This window comes from Melanerpes formicivorus, unplaced genomic scaffold, assembly GCF_026170545.1.
Source record: "Melanerpes formicivorus ecotype bairdi unplaced genomic scaffold, bMelFor1.0.p_v2 SCAF_41, whole genome shotgun sequence".
Taxonomy (NCBI): Eukaryota; Metazoa; Chordata; class Aves; order Piciformes; family Picidae; genus Melanerpes; species Melanerpes formicivorus.
The window spans coordinates 701333-719811 of NW_027142393.1; the positions used below are offsets into that span (position 1 = coordinate 701333).

General features: G+C 50.1%; 1 protein-coding gene across 1 annotated transcript in view; it reads right to left on the bottom strand.

The window, feature by feature from the left end:
* The window catches only part of KIF5C (kinesin family member 5C), a 114999-nt gene that overhangs the window by 75104 nt on the left and 21416 nt on the right, over positions 1-18479 (bottom strand). The window contains exon 2 of the mRNA XM_068158683.1: positions 5831-5921. Within this exon, the coding sequence (XP_068014784.1) occupies positions 5831-5921 (91 nt within the window). The remainder of the gene's footprint in view (positions 1-5830; positions 5922-18479) is intronic.

Sequence of the window (18479 nt, forward strand, 5' to 3'; positions counted from 1 at the left end):
GCTCAAGGCCTCTCCCCAGCCTTGTTGCCCTTCTCTGGACACCTTCAAGTGTTTCGATGTCCTTCTTAAACTGAGGGGCCCAGAACTGGACACAGGACTCAAGGTGTGGCCTAACCAAAGCAGAGTACAGGGGCACAATGACTTCCCTGCTCATGCTGGCCACACTATTCCTAATGCAGGCCAGGATGCCATTGGCCCTCTTGGCTGCCTGGGCACACTGCTGGCTCATGTTCAGGTGGCTGTCAATCAGCACCCCCAGGTCCCTCTCTGTTTGGCAGCTCTCAGCCACTCCAACCCCAGCCTGTAGCTCTGCATCGGATTGCCGTGGCCGAAGTGCAGCCCCTGGCACTTGGACTTGTTGAATGCCATCCCATTGGACTCCACCCATCTGTCCAGTCTGTCAAGGTCCCTCTGCAGAGCCTTTCTACCCTCTGACTAACATCTGCCCCTAACTTGGTGTCATCTGCAAACTTGCTGATGACTGACTCGACCCCCTCATCCAGATCATCAATGAAGATGTTAAAGAGCACAGGGCCCAGCACTGATCCCTGGGGGATGCCAGGTAGGACAAGCAGCAACAGCCTAAAGCTGCAGCCCTTGTGTAGGGGTTACAAGAGGGACTTGCTCAGGTTAGGGATCCAGAATGTCCTTGCAGCAGCACTGAAGTGCCCAGCAGAGGTCTGCTCTAAGTAGCCAAAGGTGGCTGTGGGCTGGGGACCTTTCAAATGGACCACTGCCAAGTGCAGTGCCTCTTAGTGGCAAGAAGAAAGACCAGATGACTTAAGTTCTTTCAGCCTCATTTCTACAAGCAGATTTTTAGCTCTACACTTATCTGTCCCACCTTTAAACACCCTAGTTCTGCAACTCTGTGATTCTACACAGCCACTACGACTCTGGATGGTCCTGGTGATCTTAGGTGGACAGCTGGACTTGGTGATCTTCAAGGTCTTTTCACCTGAAACGATTCTGTGACTCTGCATTTGAAGCTCTCTTGTTTTGCAGCCAGAAAAGGAAGTCAATAACTGACCCAGTGAGAGCAACTCCATTACCCCTCCCTCCCCCCCAAAAAAAAAATCATTAAAGCAATTTTCTCCTCCTCACAGGACACACAAAAGTGCAGATGTTCACACATGCACTAACATGCTCACAGCTCCAGTGCTCAGCTAATTCTTGGGCCATTAAATATTCTCCCCTCAGTGTAATTAGGGGAAAGATGCAAAATTCAGATGCTGCCATTCATTGTGCAGAGTGAGGAGATAAAGCTGGAGGCTGGAAATAGAGAGCAAGGGGAAACTAAGCAGATGTGGTGGCAATCACACACTATTGTTTTTGTCCTCATCTGAGCCAGAGCAGAGCCAGTTCTGGTCAGGGCTGGGACTTGCCAGCTCAGGCTCTGCTCAGTGAGGCACTTGATGAAGTTCAGGGCAGGGTGGCACAGCCAGGGGCTGCTTCTAGCAGGCAGAAGCTGATGGGAGAGTTCCTGCCAAGGGCTGCCTGCAGAAAGGCTCTGCCTGAGACTTGCTCCTCTGCACACCAAGGGCACTGCCACAGCTTGGGCCACACCTTGGGGGGGCAGCAAGGCAGAGGTGGCACTGGTGGGGAGGAGCAGCCAGGACAGGGGACCCTCAAGTGCCCAACAAGGGATTGCAGCCCATGGAGGGCATCTTCAGGAGCAAGCTGAGGGCTGCCCAGGGCCAAGCCTCTTCTTCCCTGGCTGGTGTCCCAGCAGGACTCTGTCCCTTCTGCCTTCCATCCCCATCCCTCTCTTCCTGAATCCACTTCCAGAATTCAGCTCCTGAATCCATTTCCCATCTGCTGCTGAGTCCAGCCTGGGACTTGCCAGTGCCTGCTCCCAGCATCAGTGGTGCCAATGGTGCCCTCATTGCCATCAAGGCTTGGGTTCCATGTTGGTTTGTGTCTCTTTGTCTCTCTTCCCTGTCATTGTTCTTCTTTCCATCCCAGCTGGTTGAGTTTCTTTCCCAGCCTATCAGTCTCTCTCCCTTTTTCCCTTAGGGAAGGCAGAGGGCTTCATGAAGAGCCTCTGGCAGTTATCTGGTGGTCAGCCCAGCCCTGCCCCTTGACAGTTTCCTTTCAGATTTAGTGATACTTCTTTGGTTAAGAAAATGCAAACACAAATTCCCAAAGTGTGACCATTTGCCCCAGTAATGACTCCCTCCACACCTCCACTACTGAGATTCAGGCTGGATGTGAGGAGGAAGTTCTTCCCCATGAGAGTGGTGAAGCCCTGGAATGGGTTGTCCAGGGAGGTGGTTGAGTCCCTGTCCCTGGAGGTGTTTAAGGCCAGGCTGGCTGAGGCTCTGGGCAGCCTGATGTAGTGTGGGGTGTCCCTGCCCATGGCAGGGGGTTTGGAACTAGATGATCCTTGTGGTCCCTTCCAACCCTGACTGATACTATGATACTTCTGCCCTTGGGAGTCCCTTCAACAAACTCAATCCCAGTGCCCACCCTGAGGCAAATCCCTGTGACACACAGACTGCTTCCCCTCCTCTAGACAACTCCTTGTTTCTCACCTATGGAATGTGAAATGCTGGGCCTCAGTCACTGAGCTGTTTACTTAAACCTAAGCCCATTTCTCCTTTAGTGCAAACCAGACAACATTTAGCTGAGTCCTATTGTCACCATCGTTATTGTCCCCGCTGCTTTAGAGCCTGTTAGCCCAGCTGGGATGCTCTGTAATCACATTAATCACAATGAAGCCATTCCCATCAGCTATTCCATGGGAGCATAATGAAAGCTGATAACAAATGGTAGCCTTGAAAAGCCATCAAAAAAAAGTCTCCAAGATGTAACTGGAACTCCAAGTTTTAATGGGCTGGAGCTCCTATTTGCATTGTATTGTTCCAGTCCATCAGAAAGGGCCCAGGCTGTTTCACAGTCACCTATTTAGGCTTTAAACTGGAAATTAAGCTCAAGGATCTCAGGAAGAAGTTCTTCAGTAAGGGGTGGTGGGACTCTGGAATAAGCTTTCCAAGGACATTGTGGATGCCTCCTCCCTGAGGGTGTTCATGGCCAGACCTTGAGCAGCCAAGTCTAGTAGAGAGGCTTCCCTGCCCATGATGGGGAGGTTGGAGTAGATGATCTCTAAGGCACTTTCCAACCTAAGCCATTCCATAGAACATTCCATGAAATCTAAGTCAAAGCCCAAGAACACCATTCCTGGGATGCTGTGCTCTCCCTCTCTATCTTACACTCTCCTCCTCTCCCTCCTTGCCCTCTCTAACAATCTCCTCCTCCCTTTCTCTCCCCTCTTTTTCCCCCCATTTCTCTCTCCCTCTCTCTTTTCCTTTCTTCTTCACCTTCCCCCCATCAAATTTGGCTTTCAAGTTATCTAGAAGGTCCAAGTTAACACACATGCCTGAACTCCCTGGAGGTGTTCAAGGCCAGGCTGGGTAAGCAAGCTGGTCGAGTGGAAGGTGTGCCTGCCCATGGCAGGGGCATTGGAACTGGATGATCTTTAAGGTCCCTTCCAACCCAATCCATTGCATGATTCTATGACTTTGGAAGGCATTTGCCTCTCTGTTTAGTGAATGAAGGAAACTTAAGTCACTGATTTAAGCTTTCCAAGTTGCTCTCAAGCAGGATCTTCTTTCTCTCACCATTTTCAGAGGAAAACAACTTCCACCGGGGACATAAAACCCCTCTGCCAGTCTACAGCCAGCCAAGTGCTGCTTCTGTTAGCACACACAGTGGTATTGAAACAGCTCCCTAACTTCCCAAAGTTGAGTGGTGTGCCAGCAACCCAAACTAATGATATCAAAGCTTTGCAACTCCAGTCCCACCAGTTTTGATTAAAGGCTTACCAGGCTGAATTCAGAATTGCTGTAATTAGGCTCCCCTCTGAGAAAAGGCAACTGAAGTCTTCTGACCCATTTCCTCTCACCAGCATCAAATAATTTAGCTTCTGGTCCTCACCCCCAATCAGCTAGGCTCTACACAACTTGGTTTGCTCCAGGCTATCTAAGGGAGCCAACCCATTTCCTCCAGAACAGAACCTAGGGTCTGCAGCAGGGCTGCTCAGCCCAGGGACCTCTCCCTACCAGCAGACACAAACTCTCAGCAGATCCAGCTCCACACCTCTGCACCTCTGAGCAATCCCTCACACCAGATAAATTTCACTGTTCAACACACAGCCTTGTGTAGCTGTACAAGTGCAGCTCTGACACCATTCTCAATGTCTACACAGCTTGATTTAACAACAAAATATGAGAACCAACTCTTGAGGGCCATAAGGACACTACACAAGGCTAGGGAATAATTAGACCAGGTACTACTTCTGAATGCTTGAGATGCTGTAGCAGTTGCAATACCATCATGGATGGAGTACCCAGCATCAGAATCTAATGGGTTTGAAGCTGATTTGGGATGTAGAGAAACATGGTAGGCAAACAAAATGCACCAAAACAGTTTGATTCTCAAGTTAAAGTCTTGTCTTTTGAATTTATAAAGACTTTGTTTTAAACAACAGGGTGCTATCCAACAAGGCCCTTGTGTCCTCATTTAGAATCATGGAATTGGCAGGGTTGGAAGGGACCTCAAGGAGCATCCAGTTCCAAGCCCCCTGCCATGGCCAGGGACACCTCACACTACAGCAGGTTGCTCACAGCCACATCCAGCCTGGCTGCAAACACCTCCAGGGATGAGGCTTCCACCACCTCCCTGGGCAACCTGTGCCAGGCTCTCACCACCCTCATGGGGAACAACTTCTTCCTCACATCCAATCTCAACCTACCCATTTCTAGTTTTGTTCCATTCCCCCCACTCTTATCACTCCCTGACACCCTGAAGAGTCCCTCCCCAGCTTTCTTGTAGCCCCTTTCAGATACTGGAAGGCCACAATGAGGTCTCCTCAGAGCCTTCTCTTCTCCAGACTGAACAGCCCCAACTCCCTCAGTCTGTCCTCACAGCAGAGCAGCTCCAGCCCTCTGCTCATCCTCCTGGCCCTTCTCTGGACACCTTCCAGCACCTCCAGATCCTTCCTGTGCTAGGGGCTCCAGAACTGGGCACAGTGCTCCAGGTGGGGTCTCAGCAGAGTGGAGCAGAGGGGGAGAATCACCTCCCTGGCCCTGCTGGCTCTGCTTCTCTTGCTGCAGCCCAGGCTCTGGTTGGCTCTCTGGGCTGCAAGTGCTCACTGCTGGCTCCTGTTGAGCTTCTTACCAGCACCTAGAATGGTAGGGGTTAGAAAGGACCTCAAGAGATCATGGGTTTCAATCCCCTTGCCAAAGCAGGATCACCTAGAGCAGGTCACACAGGAATGTGTCCAGACAGGCCTTAAAGGTCTTTAGAGGAGACTCCACAGCCTCTCTGGCTAGTTGCTCCAAGGCTCCATCACCCTTACAGTAAGGTGATTGCTCATGTTGAGGTGGAACTTCCTGTGTCCCATTTCCTTTTTAAACACAAGCTATCTGCATGCAAAGCAGCTACTAAACCAGTGCCTTCCACATCTTCTTGTAACAGTTCAGCCTTCCATCCCAAGACACAGCTCTTCCATGCTCATCCTCTACCCAAATGGTCTCAGGCTGCATGAAGAACACCTTCTGTGGTCATCATGGATGACAAAAAGCAAGGATTTGTGTGGGGTACCAGTCACACAAGGGGAAAGCAAGGGAACAACTACTGCAATTCCTTCAGCTCTTTATCTTTTGGTTTGTTTTCACACAGGCAAATCCTTAAAGAAGGAAACACTTGGAATTACTAATTACTGAACTCCCAGGCAGACATCTAAACATTCATTATCTTGTCTTTGTATAGCTGGAGGGGACAGGGAGGCATCATCCCTCTCCCTAAGCAGGAAGAAAGAAAGAACACCTACCTTTAACAATCTGCTTGGCACAGGCATTATAAACTTGTTCCTGGGTGGTGTTAGGAGGCAGCACTCTATCGAAGACATAGGGCTTCCCTTGCTGCAAACAAAAGAGGAACTCTGTGAGATAAGGAACATTTAAGGCAGTTTACAGCCCCCCATTTAGCAGGCATCCTGAAACGCAGCCTTTGCTACAAAGGAAGCCATTCAGTGCAATGGAGACAACAGTATTTTGTTGGCTAAACAGATGTGACATCTTGTGTGCTCCCAACCCATGGTTTCTGTAGCTGGCAAATAAAATGTGGCATATGTTTTCTGTGTGCTCACATTTGGGTCAGCAGCCAGGCTCACAGGAAAGAAGAAGTTGAAATAACAGCAACTGAAAGCTGATGATTTTTCTCCTCCTCACAGGAGGTAATGGGGAAGAACCACATAAATATTTGCAAGACATTTGTTGTTAATCACTACAAACTAGTGAAGGCTGTGGTGTGAGAAACAGCCAGCAGACCCAAGAGAAGCAGGAGACTGCAGACCCTGACAGCTGCCTTCTGCTGAGGCTGGGGTGGCCCAGCCTGGTCCAAGCATGGTCCCAGCACAGTATGTGTCCTTCAGTAGAAAGAACCTGGTTTTGTTTCACAGATTCACAGGAAAGGACCCTCAAAGGTCATCTTGGCCAACCCCCCTGCAGTCAGAAAGGATATCTCCAACCAGAGCAGGCTGCCCAGGTCCTGATCTTGAATGTCTCCAGGGACAGGACCTCAGCCATATCCCTGGGTAACCAGTTCCAGTGTTTCACCACTCTCACTCTGAAGAACTTCCTCCTAATGTCCAACCTAAATCTGCCCTGCTCCAGTTTCAAACCACTGCCCCTCATCACCACAAGCCCTTTGAAACTGTCCTTCCCCAGCCCTGCTGTAGCCCCCTTCAGATACTGAAATGCAGCTCTAAGGTGTCCCCAAAGCCTTCTCTTCTCCAGGCTGAACAGCCCCAAGTCCTTCAGCCTGTCCCTGTAGGAGATGTGGTCCAGCCCATTTCTCTGCTGAACACACAAACCTGTCTCAGTAAAACCATGGATTATCATAGTATCATTCAGGGTTGGAAGGGACCACAAGGATCATCTAGTTCCAACCCCCCTGCCATGGGCAGGGACACCCCACACTAGATCAGCCTGGCCAGAGCCTCATCCAGCCTGGCCTTAAACACCTCCAGGGACAGGGCCTCAACCACCTCCCTGGACAACTCATTCCAGGGCTTCACCACTCTCATGGGGAAGAACTTCCTCCTCACCTCCAGCCTCAATCTCCCCACCTCCAGCTTCATTCCATTCCCCCTAGTCCTATCACTACCTGACATCCTGAGCAGTCCCTCCCCAGCCTTCCTGTAGCCCCCTTCAGATACTGGAAGGCCACAATGAGGTCACCTCAGAGCCTTCTCTTCTCCAGCCTGCGCAGCCCCAACTCCTTCAGTCTGTCCTCATAGCAGAGCAGCTCCAGCCCTCTGCTCATCCTCCTGGCCCTTCTCTGGACACCTTCCAGCACCTCCAGATCCCTCTTGTAATAGAGGCTCCAGAACTGGAGGCAGTACTCCAGGTGGGGTCTCAGCAGAGCTGAGCAGAGGGGGAGGATCACCTCCCTTGCCCTGCTGGCCACACTTAGACCCAAACCGGCAGCCCGGTCAGACTACATTGCCCTAAGCTTGCATTTTATTCAGAAATTGCCATGTTTTTTATCCTTAGCACCAACCAATCACCAGAGGCCTTGTGGAAAGGGCTCTAAAACGACATTTTGAAGGGGGCTGGGGCCAATTCCGGGTTGTGAAGCAGCACAGAGGTTGAGCTAATTGCTGGGTGCCGGCAGGACTGACACCCGCAGGTGTATACACGTGTAGCACAACCTGCACCGCCGGCAAACGCTGCTTCCTCTTTGTAGCCACTCTAATTGGTTACAAGAGAAACACAGATTAGCAACCCAAAAGATAGCTTTGTGTGACACTTTAAAGGCAAATCAATTCTTAAGACAGCAGTTCAGCTCCTCACAACTCAAAACCAAGCAAGACATTTGCATTTAAAACACAGCTCCTGTACTTAAAGTTACACTAAGCGGCCGTGCAGCATCTTTCTCATCTTCCATCAAAGCCTTTAGCAGCTCCCCTCCAAGACATGACACCTGCTCCCAGAACAACACAAGGAGGCCTTCAAAGCTAACTGCTTGGATATTTGCTGTAGCAGCCTGGTTCTGTTGAGTCAACTGCCATTTGCAGCCAGCTGCTCAAATGCTGTGCTCAATTAGGCGGTTCTGTTCACACTTGAATTTCCCTCCGAGCAGATCCTGTGCTTACACTTCCCTGCTCCTTAAACTCAGGGACTTAACAGCCACAGGGGAAAACACAACAGTGAGATGTCTGGCTGCAATGTGCTTCCTTCATGTTTCACCCCACAAGTCTGGATCTCAAGGATAAGAGAGTCATTTATGAGCAATTTAGTAAATAATCATGGAATTGGTTTGGTTGGAAAAGACCTCTAAGATCAGCCAGTCCAGCCATCACCCAGCACCACCATGCCCACCAAGCCATGTCCCAAAGTGCTATGCCCACAGGTTTCTTGAACACCTCCAGGATGGGGACTCCACCACCTCCCTGGGCAGCCTGTTCCAATGCCTGACCACTCTCGCAGCAAAGAAACTGTTCCTCATCTCCAACCTAAACCTCCCCAGGCACAAGCTCAGGCCATTTCCTCTTGTTCTATCACCTGATATGAGGGAGAGGAGACCAGTCCCCACCTGACTCCAATCTTTCAGGGAGTTGTAGAGAGCAATGAGGTCTCCTTCTGCCTCCTCTTGTCCAAACTAAACAACCCTCAGCCACTCCTCTCCAGACCTGCTCTCCAGACCCTTCACCATGCATGGTGTTGTGCCAGCACGGAGTGAACACCAGGCCATCCAAGTACCCCACTTGGTAAGACACAAGGCCAAAGGTGTGACTCAGACCAACATCACCATTGCAGCCCCCCAGTCCTCACCCAGGGCAGTGTGGTGGGACTGCTGGAAGAACCCAGCTGGCAGCTAGCCCAAACTCCATCTCTCCACAGCTTTCCAGAGGCAGTATCATAGTATCATTCAGGGTTGGAAGGGACCACAAGGATCAGCCAGTTCCAACCCCCCTGCCATGGGCAGGGACACCTCACACTACATCAGGCTGCCCAGAGCCTCAGCCAGCCTGGGCTTAAACACCTCCAGGGCTGGGGCCTCAACCACCTCCCTGGACAACCCATTCCAGGGCTTCACCACTCTCATGGGGAAGAACTTCCTCCTCACCTCCAGCCTCAATCTCCCCACCTCCAGCTTCATTCCATTCCCCCTAGTCCTATCAGTACCTGAGATCCTGAGCAGTCCCTCCCCAGCCTTCCTGTAGCCCCCTTCAGATCCTGGAAGGCCACAATGAGGTCACCTCGGAGCCTTCTCCTCTGCAGACTGAACAGCCCCAACTCCTTCAGTCTGTCCTCACAGCAGAGCAGCTCCAGCCCTCTGCTCATCCTCGTGGCCCTTCTCTGGACACCTTCCAGCACCTCCAGATCCCTCTTGTAATAGGGGCTCCAGAACTGGAGGCAGTACTGCAGGTGGGGTCTCACCAGGGCTGAGCAGAGGGGGAGGATCACCTCCCTTGCCCTGCTGGCCACACTTCTCCTGATGCAGCCCGGGATCTGATTGGCTTTGTGGGCTGCAAGTGCACACTGAGAGCTCCTGTTGAGCTTTTTGTCCACCAGCACCCCCAAGTCTCTCTCCTCAGGGCTGCTTTCCAGCCAGTTACTGCCCAGCCTGGATTTGTGCCTGGGATTGCCTCGTCGTGTACACGTCGTGTGGCTCTGAGCTAGACAAAGCCCTGCACTCCCAGGGTGACAAAGGCTGCCCAGCCCTGCTGGAACTCTTTGGAACAATTTCTCACAGGGACTTTTTACCCACTTACCCCCATTTTGCTTAGTCCAAGCATCACACCATAAGCCCTAATCCAAGAGGCCAGCAAACACCAGGACACACATCCTCAGCCATCCACTTATCCCATTTCTTTCCTTCATGCCTGACTTGAGGCTTATTAGCTAAGCAATGTAAGAGCAGTGAGCAATGCCAGTACATCATCCTATCACAGTGAACACAGCACTCCAGGCAAACGTTGCTCTGGTGCAAGCAATCCAGCTCTTCCACTAAGCTCTCAACAGCTAGAATGTCAGAAAGGCCCTCAAACCCAAATCCCATCCTCACTGTGCTGCAGGCAGCCCAGAGAAGCACAGGCTGCGACTGTTACTGATCTGCCAAGCCAAAAAGCTACACGGGTACAGCAGCAGCTCACAAAGCAGCCACAGAGGTTAAGGTTCTTCCTCAGGGTTTTTGTTCTGGGAAGCTAAAAAGACAAACCCAGCTATCACTGGTATCTGAAGAGAAAAATAAATGAACATGCAGGATCACAAAGCAGCTGTCAGCAACCCCCCACAAAATGAGAGCTCCATTATCCGAGCAGCACTGGGAGGGGGAGCTGGGGAGGTTTTCTGTGCTTCATCTCTGCATTGATCTCAGACAAAGACAAGGCAAGGTTCACACTCCTCTCCACAACACAGAGTAGCAGTGGGCACAGACACTGTCTCTGCTGCTGGACAGTTTATACTTTTGCTCTGCAACCACTTCTCCTCTGCCCTAGATGCTCTCAATCTTGCTCAAGTCCCTTCTCTCCACCCACACCACCAGCCCTGCTCCTCAGGCTCCTCACCCTCCTCACACTTCCTTTTTCAGAAGTTTCTGCTCGGGTATTTCATGTTGGAGAAATGTTGGACACCTCACCCTGCTCCCTCCATTCAGCATTCTGACCCCTGTGTCCCACAGCCTCTTTCACAGAGCCTTTCTCATCACCATCTCCACCCAGCATCAAGCTCGGTGGCAGGCTGGGACCTCACTGCTTCTCCCACCGGGATGTCCTAACCCCCTCCATGTTCCAGCCAGGCAGCCCACAGACCCACTCTGCACATGTGGCACAGGAGCCCAGCCTCAGCTCACAGGAACTGGAGGAGACCACAATGCCTCAGACAGGTAGGAGATGCTGAGCCTGAAGGGAAGCTGAGTCCTCAGGGGCCTCACTTGCACAGGCAATGTGATAAATGGTGGGGCATCAGGATCTGCTTGCTCAGCACTGTCCTGATGCTGAGCTGTGTAGGAGCTCGTGTGGGCCTCTGCCACATCAGCAGTGAGATGCAAAAGCCAAGAACTGAGTGGCAGAGAAGCTGCTCTCCACACCTTAGGAGGATGCTGATGGTTGTAAGAGATCTCCACCCATGCTGTTTGCTGCGGTGGATGTTTTGCTTTGCTTGCTTCTTCCAAAGCCCTCAAGTTTCATACAGGGGACAATAAGAAACACTTACTTAGGGATGTTGCTGCTGGGACACCATCCCTGGAGGTATGCAAGAGGGGATTGGATGTGGCACTTGAAGCCATGGTTTAGTTAGTCAGGAGGTGGTGGCTGACAGGTTGGACTTGATGATCCCTGAGGTCCTTTCCAACCTTATTGAGTCTATGAAGCTGTGACAATTCAGCTGCCAAGACACTGTTAAGACAGAAGGGAGCAAACTACAGTTTGGGGTTGGTTTTTGGTTTTGGTTTGGCTGGGGGGTTTTGTTTGGTTTGTTTGGGTTTAGGGTTTTGGGGCTTTATGTTGGTTTGGGAGGTTTTGGTCTGGGAGTGTTACTGTTACAAGCTCTTCATTTCTGGCAAACCTTCCCCCAAGGTAACAAAACCCACATCCATCTCACAAAGGCAATATGCTGGCAGCTCCAAAGGTTTTCTTCCAAAACAGAAGGAGGGTGAGCAAGCATGGACATCATCATGTTTTGAGCACCTTCCCAAGCAGTACTTTTCCTCCCTATGTCACCTTCAGAAGTGACACAACCATAGAATCACAGAATTGTTTGGGTTGGAAAAGACCTCCAAGGTCATTGAGTCCAACCACTGCCCTAACACCACCGTGGCCATTAAACCATGTCCCACAGTGCCATGGCCACACATTTCTTGAACACCTCCAGGAACAGAGACTCCACCACCTCCCTGGGCAGCCTTTTCCAACGCCTGACCACTCTAGCAGCAAAGAAATTGTTTCTCATATCCAACTTAAACATCCCCTGGAACAATTTCAGGCCCTTTTGTCTTCTATAGCCTGATACCATGGAAAAGAGATCAACCCCCACCTCACTCCAGCCTCCCTTCAGGGAGTTGTAGAGAGCAATGAGGTCTCCCCTGAGCCTCCTCTTCTCCAGGCTGAACACCCCCAATTCCCTCAGCTGCTCTTCACCAGCCCTGTTCTCCAGACCCTTCATCAGCTTTGTTGCCCTTCTCTGGGCCTGCTCCAGCACCTTTCCTGTAGTGGGGGGATAACTACTTTTTTTTCCCCAGATGTAACTCAACTTGAACTAACCACCAAAATCTGGAGGGTTTCAGCCACATCAGAGCTTACTGAAGAAAGCAATAAGCAGCTGGAAATAAAGAGCTGTTCTCTGAGTCGCTGCTGTTTTATCTGTGCACCTCCTCCATACATTTCCACCTTTCTCATTCCATGCAGGGTATTATCTCTCATCCATAAATCACATCATCTTTCCTATGCCATTACTTCCAACAGTGCCCCTGACACAATCTGTTCCATTAACTTCTGCCACTGCTGCATAATGGCGAGGCTAAGTGCTCCGATCCACCCACACAATTGCTGCTCAAGCTGTATTGACAGCAAGATAGATTCTGCTCTGCACTTCCAGAGCAGGAGGAATGCTGGTCATATGCATTGACAGTTGCTATTATTATTATTTCACCAGCTTTATGCTTAGAGTTTCCTATGGAGCCTAAAAGCTTAGCTGTGGCACCTGGGCACAGACCCCAAAGCGGTGCCCGGGAGGAGAGAGAGAGAGAGAGGAAAAATAAACCCTGAGGATTTCACAAGCACAAGAAGGATCTTAACCACAAATGTGTGTGCTAGCAGGGCCACCACTTCACAAGCAGCAGCACTGTCACTAGATGCTATCCCAGTTTCAATTAAAAGTAACCAAACACATTTCCTGCTTCAAACAGAAATCACAACCCTCCTCAATTCCACCCGGACAGGAAATGAGAAGTGCTCAGTGCTCGGAGCTGCATGCTGAGAATTAGGAGCCCTAATGCAATTTCATGATTAATTCCCTGTGATCTTCAGACAGACATTCAGGGTCGACTCCAGCAGTGTGTCTGGAGGGTTTGATGCTAAAACAAGACCACACCTGACTTTCAGGCAGCTGAGCTCAGAAGCAAAAGTCGCAGTCCGAGGTCCATCCCAAAAGCGACTCACATAAACCCTGGGGAAGGTGAAGCGGCTCACAACAGAATCCCCAACAGCCAGCGTGCAGCTCAGACACAGAACTGCTAAAGCACTAAGCAAGAAAGCACACAAAATGATGGGCTGCTTTGATTTTGGGGGGTTATGAGGAGATGTTTGAGTCAGATTAGGAATTATAGCCTGAAACTCCCTAGAATTAGAGAGCTCATCCAGATTTATCCCTGGGCAGATGCAACTTATCTGACCCTTTCTCCTCTACAAGGGAGAAAAGACTGCCCCTCTCCTGGCTTCAACCTCCTTTCAGGGAGTTGTAGAGAGCCAGAAGGCCTCCCCTCAGCCTCCTCTTCTCCAGGCTGAACAAGCCCAGTTCCCTCAGCTCCTCCTCACCAGCCCTGTTCTCCAGATCCTTCCTCAGTTTCATTGCCCTTCTCCAGCCCCTCAGTGTCCTTGGAGTGAGGGGCCCAAAACTGAACTCAGTATTTGAGGTATGGCCTCACCAGTGGTGACTAAAGGGGCACAATCCCTTCTCTACGCCTGCTGGCCGTACTATTTCTGATCCAAGCCAGGACACTGTTGGCCTTCTTGGCCACTTTTTGGCTACCTTCTGGGCAAGGGAGTTCATTCAGTGTACACATAGTGTACAGGGGTTTAAGCACCAGCAACAAAGTGGGACCACAGGTCAACAAGGTCCATGTGTTCATGCTGCCAGCTGTGTGAGGAGGTCTGGAAAAGGGCTTGAGCCTCACCTTGGCCAGGCTGCTGGATTCAATATCTGAAGGGGGCCTACAGGAAGGCTTGGGAGGGACTATTCAGAAGGACTTATATCAATAGGACAAGGTGCAGTGGTTTGGTACTGAAGCAGAGCAGATTTAGGTTGGACATTAGGAGGATGTTCTTCACTGTGGGTGTGGTGAAACACTGGAACTGGTTGCCCAGGGTTGTGGTTGAGGCCCCATCTGTGAAGACATTCAAGGTCAAATTTGATGAGGCCCTCACAACCTGCTCTAGCTGGAGATGTCTCTGTTCACTGCAGGGGGGGACTGGACAAGATGACCTTTGAGGGTCCCTTCCAAGAGGATGCATTCGGTGACTGATTCAGCTCTTCCCAAGAGCCACCGCTAGGACACTCAGCTGAACAGGCAGATAGATCATGCCCACAGAGTCCCTCTCAGTTATATCAGACTTCTGTCCCCTGAGCAGGCAGGAATGTTCTTTTCCCCAGAACCTGGTCACACAGAGGCCCCTCCCTTCCCCCTGCAAAAGGCCACACAATCGACAGCTGATAGATAGCTGGGGAAAGCTTTTGCTCCCTGCAGAAAGCCAACAGTGCCGAACCACACAGCTCAGCTGATCAAAGGAATAGTTTGGCAAACCATGACTCTGCTCAAACTCTGGCTCTCCTGCACTCAGTGAGGTTTCCTGAGGCAGCTGGGATGAATGCTCTCCGGGCTGTTGCACACATCACACGGGATGCCCCTTCCAGCACACGCACGGGATGAGGATACAGGTACTAGAAGCCTGCGACCCGCAGGAGCTTAATTAATGGGGAATTATTTCCCAGCTAGTTTGCACTACCATAAGTGCCCTTGTAGGAGAGGTTTTCTAAATAAAAGATCTCTAATTGCAGGCCTGGAAGAGAGAATTTTTCCAAGAGCAGGAAGCAGGCTATTACCAGCAGCAATTAGATTTCTCAGCCCTCGCACAGCACCGAGTTGCTCCCTTGGAAGGTGGCACAAACCCCCCTTCTCCCCTCTAGCCTACAGGAGTAGGAATCCAAGCCTTTGGAAATGCAGAGGCCACATTTGCTGAATACTGCATCAAACTTGCTCTGCTCTCAAGTGGGGCAAATAGCTGGCCCTGCAAATTCCCCCTGGGATTAGATAGAACTTATTAGAAGGAAGGGCTTCTTCCCCCCCCCCCCCCCCCAAGCAAGTTATATTATTCTGCAGCTACAAGGTTATTATGTTGCTGAGGAAGCACAAGAAATAATAAACAGGATTCATCCCATTCTCCTGAATCCATCTAGCTCTAGTGAGAGCTGAAAATATGATTAAAGACAAAGGGAGATGATAAAAGCATCTTAGCAAAACAGCAAAATGTAGTTATTATGCCTTCCCTTCATTGAATCATACTGACTAAGGAGCTGCTGCTGCCCTGCTATCAAGTTTCTGTGCTTATTGTGGCAAGCAGCAAGTCACCCAATGGATGAGAATTCAGCATATCTGAGAATTCAGAGTACTTGGGATAAAAACGATGAAGGGAATTTATTCAGGGTAACCTGGATGCACTACACTGTCCACAAGGTGTTCGTAAAGCTGGGTAATCCTCCTCAAACTCAGCTGGCAAATCCATGAAAACAAGTGGTCAGGTCTGACCAGGCACTGCAGAGCAATCTGAGTCAACACAGCATTACCTTTGCAGAGTGAGCTTAATTATTGAGCTGCCTTCTGAATAGTTCTGAGAAGCTGACACAACCTGGCTTGTGGCCAGCGAGCCACTTTTAGCTTTCACTCCCACCAGAGAGAACCTTTAACTCCTTTTGCAACAGATCCTGTTTGCAAAGCACGTTCTTTTGGTTTGCTATAGATTTGCTATTTAGGAAACCAAACCTCTGACAGCTTTTCTTCCACCTAAAGGCACCACCTGGGAAAGACTCTTTGAGTAACCTTATATGTATTTTTAAGTACAAAGATCTCCCAATAAGACCTCAGCTATTGAGTAACACCCTGGAGCAGCAATTTTTTTAGACCTCTGACACAGCAACGCTCAAGAGTCACAGCTTGCCTTCACTGTTTACTTGTACTGCTACAAGTTAGCCAGCACTGTCCAGAGAAGGAGATGAACCCGGTGTCTCCAGCCACCACAAAAGCTCTCCCCCCACGCTGGCACTTCTGCCTGTCAGATGGGATGTTATCTATACAAATGCTACTCACACAAATAAAAAGCAGGGCAAACTGTCTGCCAGCCCCCAGCCTGGCCATCAGATGGTAAGCTGCAGGCTGACAGACTCTTTGAATCTAGGAGCAAGGCTGGGGGAAAGAGCTGGAGCAGCAGCAGACAGGGCTCAGGAGCTCCATCGCTGCTGGAGGCACCCACCAGCACCATGGAAAGCAGGACTCATTCTTACTTGAGAGCACCGACTTGCTCCTTCTCCTCCTCCTCTTCCAGGACTTCCCAGTGCTGTGTGGCTCAGGAATGGGACAGGGAGGTGGAAAGGCCCCAGGACACAGGCTCCTCCAGCACCTCTCCATCCTCATCTCTCCGTGGGCACCAAGCATGTTGCGTGGCTGCTGCGTTACCAGCAGCGCTTGATCTGTGCATCCTTTTGCTGCTCCTTCCATGGTGCAGCTTAATGCCACCAGGATTAGCACCATCCTTCCAGCCTACCAGTACCCTGCACACCACGTGGCAGCTTGCAGATTTGGGTCTTGATTACTTAACTGCTTATGCAACAGCACAACACCGAGTGTCTGGAGAGCAGTGGCAGCCTCCTGAATCTCTAAGCAGGTGAAGCTCTGCTCACGAGTGTGAGAAAAGAGGATTTCATTTGTACAGCAGCAGCTTGAAAACAGGCAGCACTGCCCCTTTCCTGGGTCTTTCACCCTGTGTTAAAAACATTAAAATAACCTTTTCATGCTTGAGTTCCTCTGGCAAAATTGTTTCTTCCATCTCTTCCCAGGAAACTAAGTTTGAAGCAGACCTCTCTGCTTTGTCATAGCTACAAAGCCATCCAAGCGAGGAATCAGAGGCTACTCCAGTGGTCCTAAGGGAAACAGGAGAGCATCATCCCCAGCACCATTCCTCCAGCTTTCAGGGAGCTTGCACCACTCTATTATGTGTAACAGATAGGTACAGGTTTCATTTTATGTGCTCTAACTAATTTAACAGACCATTTCAGACCCCCATCTCTGTCCTGGTGAGGCCACATCTGGAATACTGTGTCCAGTTCTGGGCTCCCCAGTTCAAGAAAGACAAGGAACTGCTGGAGAGAATACAGCAAAGGGATACCAAGATGATTAGGGGACTAGAACATCTCTCTTATGAAGAGAGGCTGAGGGACCTGGGGCTTTGTAGTTCAGAGAAGACTGAGGGGGATCTCCTAAACGCTTATAAATCTTTAGAGGGTTGGTGGCAGGAGGATGGGGGCAGTCTGTTTCCAGGGGTGCCCACTGACAGGACAAGGGGTAACGGACACAAACCTGAACATAGGGAGTTCCATCTAAACGTGAGGAGGAGCTTCTTGGAGGGTGGTAGAGCACTGGAACAGGCTGCCCAGGGAGGTGGTGGAGTCTCCATTTCTGTCAGAATGCCATTCTGTACAACCAGCTCTATGTAAACCTTCTCTGGCAGGAAGGTTGGACTGGATGATCTCCAGAGGTCCCTTCCAACCCCTATCATTCCGTGCCTGTGTAATTCAGCTGCAGCAGGCACAGCAAATGCATGCTCCTCACCTTGTTCACTGTGTGCCTCACAGAATGTGCTGATGGCTTGATCAGTGCTGCCTGTCCTTCTAAAACACAGTGACTCCTCTGACCCTGGCAAGCCACGTTCCTCCTGAGCTTTACTGCTGACACTCCTGATAGCTGTTCCAGTTGCACTGCAAACACAGTTGCCTGCATTCTTACAGCTCAGCCTTCCCCAACTGCAGCAGCAGTCTGACCCTCTTTAACAGCCTGACACTGAGTGCTGTCACCACAAAACTCATACTAAGTGCCACTATTGGAGACTGGTTACTGCTTAGTCTTGAACTGTTACCTCCATGTCACAGCCATCCTTTACTTCCTCCTCTCTAATATCACCTTTTCTCCCCCTCCTTTCCTCATTTATACTGCATTTTATTTCCTTGATTTTTCCCTTTTATATTGCTGCTTCTTCTTCTTCTCCTCTCCTTTTCCACATCACATTCTGTTTGTTTTTTTCCCCCACTCACAACTTTTCTTATTTTCTTACCACTTTCTGGGTCAAGCCTAAATACCCAGTGGCAAACTCTGCTGTCATTTGATAAACACATGGGCTTGATTATATTTCACTTTTATGGTATCTTCTACAGTTTAACTTCAAAGCAAAAACAGCTCAGTGAGACAAACAAATCCTAAAGCAAAGTTAATCTTGCTCTATGGAACTGCCTGTTCCTTTAGACTTGAGGAAAATGTTTGCTTAGATTGGTAATAGGGGATTTATTCTGTGCACTGCCTGCTTTCTGTGCAGCCCAGATTTTCTGAGTATTAGAGAATAACCTCACCCATAAACTTCAAACAAAACTGTTGCCAGCACAAACAATTTATTTTAATCTTGCCCTATGTGATCACTGAGCTGTAAAGCTCTG